At 35.7% G+C, this 9,624-nt stretch overlaps 1 protein-coding gene across 1 annotated transcript; it reads right to left on the bottom strand.

The window, feature by feature from the left end:
* LOC117917546 (alcohol dehydrogenase class-3) lies at window positions 1–8,598 on the bottom strand. Its single transcript, XM_034833858.1, has 9 exons — window positions 8,488–8,598; window positions 8,219–8,355; window positions 7,177–7,223; window positions 6,751–7,076; window positions 1,810–1,892; window positions 1,635–1,710; window positions 787–950; window positions 532–687; window positions 1–450 (listed from the first exon to the last, which is right to left on the bottom strand). The coding sequence occupies exons 1-9, from the start codon at window positions 8,519–8,521 to the stop codon at window positions 334–336; spliced, it is 1,140 nt and encodes a 379-aa protein (XP_034689749.1). The 5' UTR covers window positions 8,522–8,598; the 3' UTR covers window positions 1–333.
* Between the last annotated feature and the right edge of the window lie 1,026 nt (window positions 8,599–9,624).

Below are 9,624 nucleotides of genomic sequence, written 5' to 3'. Positions count from 1 at the left end.
TTCAACTCGAACCTTTTCTCTATAAGCAATTATCCATTATCAATTCAATGCCAAAATGGGGGTTAATCCTTCAGCATTGAAATTTAACATCAACATCATGGAACTAGAAACCAAACCATGCTAACTTATCTTTCCAACGAGTCTCAAAACACAGCAGGAGAGAATAGAAAACAAACGGCAAGAACCTTACACACGATGAGATGGTACAGGGTTTTAAAAGTAGTTTTGTTCGTAGATAGCGCATTTTTCATTTTCTTAATTTTCATTCAAACAAAGGCAAAAGATATCTGCAGAGGAAACAGGGTCTGCTTATTATGGCTTTAACAGATCGCCTCATACATGCATTGCAAGCACACACCGGAGGCAGCCTCCCTCATGCATCAGATCAAATGCCTCGTTGATCTCCCCCAGAGTCAAATTGTGGGTTATGTACTCATCAACCTTAATTTCCTGTAATATAAGCAAAAGGGGATACAATAATCATAAACCCACTGAAGTTGCAAAGCATTTTCTTATGGAGGGTGTATTTACCTTCTTCATGTACTTCTCCACAAGCCATGGTACTTGTGAACGACTCTTGAAACCACCAAAGGCAGTTCCTTTCCAAACACGACCAGTCACCAGCTGGAAAGGACGAGTAGATATCTCTTGACCTGATGCTGCAACACCCACAATAACAGATGTTCCCCAGCCCTGCAAGGATTTTTTTGGCCAATTGAATGAGCTTAATACTAGACCCTAGCATTGAAACTCATAGTTCGTAACACCAGCTCAGGACAAAGTTACCCAGCCCTTGTGACAGCACTCCAATGCTGCCCTCATTACAGAGACATTCCCAATGCACTCAAAACTATAGTCAACACCACCATCTGTAAGATCAACAAGTACCTGCTGTATCGGTTTTTCATGGTCCTTGGGGTTCACAAATTCAGTCACTCCAAAATTCTTGGCTGCAAATCAAAATTCTCAAAATAAATAAATGAACAAACTGATCAAACAAATCAAGGACAAGGGTTGTTACAATTTGAGAGTACTCTCATTCAATCATTTTCCATTTGGCAAAGCTAGCTTAAAAAGAGTACCGGAACTTTCTTTAGGGGTCTTCAAGTATAGCTTGCCTGCTGTTATCAAAGGTCATTACATGCTTCCGGTTCACTCAAATTCCCCAGTAACAAGAGGTAAAGGTAAGAATATGGTTTCTTGCCTTTTTATCCCACAGCTTCATCTAATAGTTTTTTAGGTGTTGGTGACAGTTTCCATTCTAGAAAGTTGAGCACTAGATTGCTGAGGCATGTCTCACATTTCAGGGCAAGGCTCTTCTTTGCCAGCAATTATAAGAGATGCTTCTACATGTTCAGGTAGCAAGGAGATTTTCTAGGCATGTTATTGAAAAGAATTTTCCTAGAAATTCCCCTCTTTGACAGAGTTCAGTGCCTTCATTTTCAGGGTCTAAAATTGGGGTGTGTGAGTGTGTTTTTTTCAATTCTTTGGCCCGTTCCCTCTCGGGCATGAGGTACTGCAGTTGTCAGAAAGCATAAAAATGTTATTATTAACAAGTTCACACAAAATCACTCCAGAATATTAACCGTGCGCTATCATTGAGAACCATGTGAAGATGGGAAAGCTTAACATACCTACATCAAACTTCTTGCTATCAATATCTACACCAATTATTCGTGAAGCACCAGCTGATTTTGCACCCTCTGCAACCTATCAAATCATAATCAATCATTTATCATAAAAAAAAAAAATTCACCTATCATAAAAACAGCACAAGGAAATGACTAGAAGGTTGTATCAAATGCTTACCGCAAGGCCAACAGTCCCAAGGCCAAAAACAGCAACAATGGACCCTGATTCCACTTTTGCTGTGTTCCAAACCGCTCCAAGACCTAAAAAACAACAGATATATTATAACAAACAAGATGTGGAGAATACATATTAAGTGAGAATTGGATTAGGAAATTTATCTAAGGACACAAGAAACCATTATCATAAAGACATTAAGAAGCAGATAATGTCCCCATATGTCAATTATCTCTTTTTCACTAGACAACAAAAGAGCAATTACAGTGAAAATGATGCACGCACATTTTTGTTGTACTTAATCTTCGACTATAAAATCCTAGTGGAAAACAAATTTGATACATCCAGGGCTTCAACTTCCAGGGTTCAACAAGATGAGCAATCATCATGGATTGACATGCACTACAACAAATTATGGAACTTGCAAACCATGCCAAAGAGATTAAAATATATAGTTGGATAAGTAGTACAAGAAGAAACGGAAATAGATAAGAAAGAATAAAATACAAAGACACTACTAGACCCAAACCTATAATCCATGCCCACTAGTAGTCTAGCAGAATACAGGATTGGAAATTCTTGTTTTGAAATACAACATAGCCTGATATCCCACCACAATCTGGGAAACTGAAGGCCTAATAGAAACTCTTAAGAACCTCTATAGAAAAAAATAAATAAAAAAAATGAGCATGTTTGCATATGTGTGCGCGCGCGCACGTGTGAGAGAGGGAGAGAGATGCTGTAAAGCATGATGATAGAAAAACAATATGAAATAAGTACAGATAATCAAACAAATCAGTCTTAATCATGGGATCCACGATCATTCAGAGATTCAAATGAATCTTTCTTAATCACAGGATCCTCAGTCTTTAGGGAATCAAATGAATCATTCTTCATAATATCTAGACGATAAAGATTAGCAATGGCCTCAATACCCAAAAGATAAGGTAACAGATGCATCCTGTGATCCTAGATACAGTAGGAAATGTAGAAAACTCAACAAAAAACTTAACTAGACTGAAAAAAGAAGCAAGGTTGAGCTCATCAAGAGAAAAAAGGGAAGAAGAAGCAGCAAGTTGACATCATCGTACCCCATTCCTTATGAAAACCAAGAATAGAAGTGAATAGATATATATAACTCCCAACAAAACCAATTCGATGAAAATCCATAATATCCACCTTGCAACACTTCTGGACTCAAAGAAATACACGTGGCATAAGAAGCTCTTGTGTATTTGTGTACTTTGGTGTGTCCTTTTTGGCGCTTATTAATATAAATCTCATTTACTGATCAAATAAATAAATAAATAAATAAAAAGAAGCTCGAGTATTCACATTTCCTATGAATTTGTATGATCTCTCCCACAAAATCCCCCAAAACCCCCGAGGAAAATCTTTCATATCCATTTCACAACATCATAAGACTCAAAGGAATACATGTTGCATCAGAACTTCTTTTGCATTCACATTTTGCATCAAATTCGATGATCTCTCTCACAACACCCCTGATACAACTGTTCAGCTCCCTCAAGTTCCAAGACATCTAAAGTTGCCTTTCTAGAAAGAGATTCCAAATATAGCTTCTCATCAAACAAACAATTTATGCTTTAATAGTCATGGCCTTCATCTACCCTTCTATGATAAATAAATAATGAGCTTATCTCTTGTGCTAGCATTGGCTAGATGATGATAAAAAAATATGTTCTACCACCATCTTTAACCAAATCACTCTCAACTTCTGCCTCCCACTAGTTTCATCCATTTACACCAGAGATAGACTACCTCCATTCCCACATCCAAGAGTATCTCCTATGATGATAAGCCACCAACTTCTTCCTTTCCCTCTGAGTTCCTAGTATGCTCCATCAACTTAAGATTTCTGAGAATTTAGCACTGTTTCACCTTTTCAATTCCTCTTTTAGGATTTTGAACTCTTCGAATAAAACAAACTGAACATCCAAAAAGAGAACACTACTCCCATGCTCACTCACTTTCTCCAGAAGTATCTCCTCCAGTCACATTTTTTTAGAATCTAAAAAGGACCCTTAACCCCATACAATCCTCCATGATATAAAAGGATGGAAAGAGGAGAACAATATTTTTTTTCCCTTTTCACAAATCAGGTGAGTGTTCATCCCACCAAACTACTTTTTTTTATCAGATTCCCACCAAACTACTTGTCCTGCAGGTTCTTTTTTATTTTATTTTGCTTCTCTAATTCAAAGGCACTTCTAATGGAATGTTCCATCAAATTTATGGACTAGATAAGAAACTCTACTGCATCCCCTCCTTTCATCCAGAAAATGAACCACATGGAAATCAGTCATTAGAACATGGAGAACCTTGTTTCTTCACCCTCTAATCCACAAGACGACCCTACCCTTCCCCTATCATCTTAAGGGGTGTAAACTCCTGTAAAATCTTTCCCTTTTCCAATTGATTTATTCATAGAGAGAACAATAAGAAGGAAAAAATATACCTATCAAAAAAATAAAATAAGGAAAAGATATGGGAAAATTTTTCATTTTTTATAAATAAAAAACCAAAAAGTGTACATTATCTGGAAAGTTTCTCAGTTGGACCTAATTTTATACTTTCATTTTACACAACCAAATAGAAAAATAGTCTTTGAGATTCTCTCTTTTCTCTTCCCACTTCCTTCTGCTCCATCCTTTTCTCCTCTCTTCACTTCTCTTGATCCAATGAAAAGTGCTAGTTTAGCATTCAAAGAACACAGAATATCCACCACTGACAAGCTAAAGTTTCCAACACACAGAAGTAGGAATTAGAAACTTGACTATCAATATAACAGAATACACATTATTAAAAGTTTTGCCACTCTTGTGCCACCAAAATAAGCATAAGATACGCAAATAAAAAGAAATCATAGCTTAGCAAACACAAAGCACAATAAGAAATCCTAAGCCCTAGTTTTGAAAACAGAAAGACTGTGAGAATCTCAATGCAAAGAACCTGAGATAGTTAAGACACCTATCGATGCAATAATATGGTTTGGATTATAACATAGAGAATTAAAAATTATTTATTGCAACACTGTCTTTTGGAGTTATAAATTATCTTGGACAAGGTGTGTTTTTGTATGTGTACTTGCTAAGATAGCCCAGTTGGTCAGGACAAACATTGAGAAGTGTGGACCCAGCAAGTGACACATGGTTTTGGGTTCGAATCTTGTCATTGATGATACCTTGAATTTATCTGGTGATGGTTGTTACAGGGTCGTCAACATCCCAAGGTTTGGATCCCCATAGAAGGTTCCTTGGTTAAAAAAAAAAAAGAAAAAAAGAAGAAAAAAAAAGTGTGTTTTTGTATGTGTATCTTGAATAATGTATAGGTTTTTTTTTTCTTTTTCTTTTTTTCAATAATTCAATGTATTTAACAACTATCTTACAAATGGTAATGATCTGACACTTCCAAAAGGAAACTTAAAAGGGAACTGTTAATTTTAGAGTCTTCTCTTTTTTACAAGTGGATGAAAGGGTTTTTTTTTTTTCACTAATTAGTTGTTTTACAAAGAGAACTAATTAACAAAAAACTCTTTTACCCTCTTGTGTGTTAAAAAAATGGACAGTCTTTATTCCAAGAGCTAAATCGCTAAATTTCACCTCTAAGTGATGATAAGCATATGTATTTGAGCAAAATCTATTAGGGTATCTAGGTCACTTCTACTTTTACAGCAGAGAACATTTTAGATAAAAGATATGGAACATATAGTTGAGAAATGTGCATCCATTCCAATTCCCCCATAAATGTAAATATCCTAACCCATGCAATGATATTCCAATTATGGAATAATGAAGTAATTAATATCATTGTAGCAATGATGTGAATGCGTCTAGAACTGAAAACCAATCTCTCAGTTTGCAATTTCACAACCCCTCCACCCCAGTTGCTATCATTCCTATGAATTCAAATAGACAAAATCATCGGATTGTACTAATCTTTCAAAAAATTGAATATTTCCTCACAAAAGCATAAAACAAATACATCAACCAATGATCACATCATAAACTTGATACCCTAGATGTAATTTGGTCATAACCTGCAAAATCAAGTCTGGAGCTTGTATCATGAGTATGCTCCATTACTTGATACATAAATCCTTCAGACGTTTATCCAACCTGGTAATTTCAGAAAGTAGTTGCATCATTTACAAACATATAAACTTATCCTTCTGGATTGTTGTATAAAATTTCTATCTCAAACCAAGGCTTTCTAAAAGGAGGCTTGAACATTTATATTGCAACAAATTAATGAAAACTGAAGTGAAAAAGATACTTATTTTAGGTTGATTTAAATTTTATAAATTCTTCATTGCCACCTCCAAAATGATGATGTATACTCTACAACTAAGCTTATGCAAACAGAAGCTATATAAGCCATGTATGCCCAAGACACAATGACTCCCTAGCACTAGCGCCTTGCTGCCAAGGCACACACCATATTAAAGAGGTGTGCCTCATCAATTTTCCTTTTTTCCTTATTAACACTTTTATTCCTGAATTTTTTTTTTTTTTTATCACATATTGAAATTTTATATCATTGCATTAATTTTTTTTTTTTTGTTAAATGTTTCTTTTAAATGCTTAAAATCTTTAATTTTTTATTTTGTTTCTTGGATTAACTTCCGGATCATATTTCATTAAATTGACATGCACTGAAGGTTGCATCTCACTTTGCTCAAGCATACACCTAGGATTGTGCTCAAGTCTTAGAAGACTTTTGCAGTTTAGATTTGTATTGCATATTTTAGAACAATAATATAAGCCAAATACTTCAAACTCATTCTGCCAGAGGCATCAGACTAGAATGCATTAGATTGATCAGTGGATCTAATGACCTCAAATTCAGTATAGTACCCATTCACAACATTCACTATCTGATAGTAAATCCAAGATATTTGAAGGACATCTAAAAATTCCTTACCAGTGGGAACACCACAGCCAAGAAGACAAACTTTCTCCAAAGGAGCTACTGGATCAATCTTTGCAACACTAACATCATGTACAACTGTGTACTGACTAAATGTTGAAGTACCCATGAAATGATATATGGGAGTTCCATTTATTGAGAAACGACTCTTGCGATCACTCATCATAACTCCAACTCCAGTAGCTGCCCGAACTTTGCCACAGAGGTTTGTCTTCCCTGATCTGCAGAATTTGCATTCTCTACATTCTGCCTGGTAACAGGGTATAACATGATCCCCTGGTTGAACTTCAGTTACACCTTCACCAACACTCTCTACAATCCTGTGTCCAAAAAAAAAAAAAAAAAATACTCCTTTTTCATCATCACAGACACCAGCACCACAACATGTGATCATCCAAAGTGATATATACAGGTAATTACCCAGCAGCCTCATGCCCAAGAATACACGGAAAGAGACCCTCAGGATCCTGCAAAGCAAAGGAAGTCAATCTTATATCACTGTACAGAAGCTAAGACATCACAAAAGAAGAACAGAAAATACAAAACCAGATTAGATAGAATATGGATATCAGTGCTGCAGGCAAATGCAGATAGAAAGACACATGTCATGCACAATATTGCCAATTTCTTACAGCACCATCAGAGACTATTTACCCACTCCACTTAATGAAGCCTCTTTTCATGTGGAACAGATATTGCAACACAGGTCCCATGAAATTGGCCCAACATAATTTACCACATTATAAATAGAATTAATTGATTAAAAGGAATGAAATAATCTCATAATTTGTAAATCAAGCATCTCTCATGTTTTTATTTGAAAAGTAACCCATTTTTGACATAAATGTCCTTTACCGTTTCAATTATTTACATGTAGGTTTTAAAAGAATAACAAGAAGCATTTTTATCAAAAAGAGGCCAAAAAAGGATCGAGGGTTAGATTTCCAAATTTAGGTTTTCAATGATTTCCTTTTTGGTTCTTTACTCAGATTCTGTTATCCAAAACAAGCATAAAGCAACCTGCATTCTCCCACATTGTTTCTTTCTTTATACTTTTAAAAACAGAAAGCATGTTTCAAAAATGGGCCACTAGGATAACATCCTAGTTCCAACAATTTCAACCTTAAGAACGCAAGAAATCTGCAGATCTTCACAGTGAAAAACAAATGCCCTCCAATGGCTTCAGGTATTTGATTCTAGATAAGCACCTTTCCATACAAACCCCTGATCCAAAATGCATTTCCCCAGAATGCCCTAAAATCCAAGCCTTCCACCAAAATTCATCGACAAACTCAATCTCACCTAATCAAAAACACCAAAAATTACTCCACAAATTCACGAAATAAAAAAAACAAAAATCCCTAGTTCCTATTCATCACAACAACCCAAACAAACCATCATCACAGGAAAAAAGAAAAAAAAAATGGTATCAATCAAAATCTACACAAATATATGTATATACCTTGCCACTCCAAGTATAAGCATCAGTGTGGCAGAGAGCAGTGAAGAGTATCTTGATCCGAACCTCGCCGGCCTGCGGCGGTGCCACCTGCACATCCTCGATCACCAGCGGCTTATTCGCTTCCCATGCCACCGCAGCTTCGCATTTCCACCGCACATCCAAACCCACCAAATTCACATCCAAATTAGGGTTTTTCACATAAAAAATTCACCATCACACGTAACTGAACACATAGAGTAAGAAAAAAGATATTGTGAAAGAGATTGAACCTTTGCAGGTGATGACCTGGCCTGTGGTAGCCATTGAAGGTGAGATGGATCAGAAGAAGAATGATAGAGATTGGAATCGTACAATAATGCAAAATCGACGGGCGAACCCAGGCTATATAGCCTACACATTTATGTCAGATTGAGATATTTGTGGTTGTGGATAATCTTATATGACCCGGACCCGTCGGAACCGGGTTCGGGTTTATTCGGATATGTAATGAATGGACTAATAGAATGGGAACACGTGTGAAAGAAACGGGTTTGGATGGATTCAATATTAGATGTGGACCAATACCTACACCAAATAAATAGTTTAAATTATCAAATATATTTATACGTAATTAAAAAATATTTTCTAAACCAAATTGGGAATATACTGAAACAATATTTGTTATTATTTTTTCATTCTAAGTGGACTTTTAAAGCCTTGCTTGATTTATTACCTTTATGAAGTCTATGAGCGATATACACTTAGGCTAATTTCATCACACCCTTGATAAGACCCTTCCCAATTAAGGCCCAACTTTCCATCCTTAGGATTTCGAGTGTTATCAAACATTGAGCCTAATACAAAGCTACTAATTTTAAATTCTCTTTCCTATACCTTTTTATTGTATTTATGCATTATGGCATGGTGATAAGCAACTACCTTTATCAAAGCTTCCTCTTGTTTTTCTTCCATAAAGTTAAAGTGTTAGCGATTTCTTTATTATTTCTATTAGATTATGCTAACTTAGTTTGTAGAGTTTGATGGGAACCTTAGATTTCTCTGTTCTTAAGCCTTGGATCGTATAGGTACATGTAATCTACCTTAGGCTTAATCTAAGTGGAAACATGACTTCAAAAACCATTAAGATCAACAAAACTAGAGTAAAAACAATTCATACCTAGATCTAAATGTTCCCAGATCAAATTCGTGCGGTGAAAAAGATACTTGCAAAAATTTGAAGGTCTCATACACCCAAGTTCTTCCGCCCAATGGCTGTAACTTGATCTTGGCACTCAAAATATGGGTCTTTGGAAAAATGAGGAGGTTATGACTCTTTTTTTTCTTTGGAGGTGGAAGACAACTCACTAAAAAGTCATTAGAAAACCTTAACATCTAAAAAGTTATTTATAGGATTCCTTAATTGGGTT

The sequence above is a fragment of the Vitis riparia genome, chromosome 7, assembly GCF_004353265.1.
Source record: "Vitis riparia cultivar Riparia Gloire de Montpellier isolate 1030 chromosome 7, EGFV_Vit.rip_1.0, whole genome shotgun sequence".
NCBI lineage: Eukaryota > Viridiplantae > Streptophyta > Magnoliopsida > Vitales > Vitaceae > Vitis > Vitis riparia.
This window is presented reverse-complemented; position numbering and strand designations above follow the sequence as displayed.

Coding starts and splice junctions, on each gene's coding strand:
- LOC117917546 (XM_034833858.1), bottom strand. CDS start 8,521: ATGGCTACCACAGGCCAGGTCATCACCTGCAAAG. Junction 8,356..8,487: donor CCAGGTCATCACCTGCAAAG/GTTCAATCTCTT, acceptor GGAAATGCGAAG/CTGCGGTGGCATGGGAAGCG. Junction 451..531: donor TGGAGAAGTACATGAAGAAG/GTAAATACACCC, acceptor CTTATATTACAG/GAAATTAAGGTTGATGAGTA.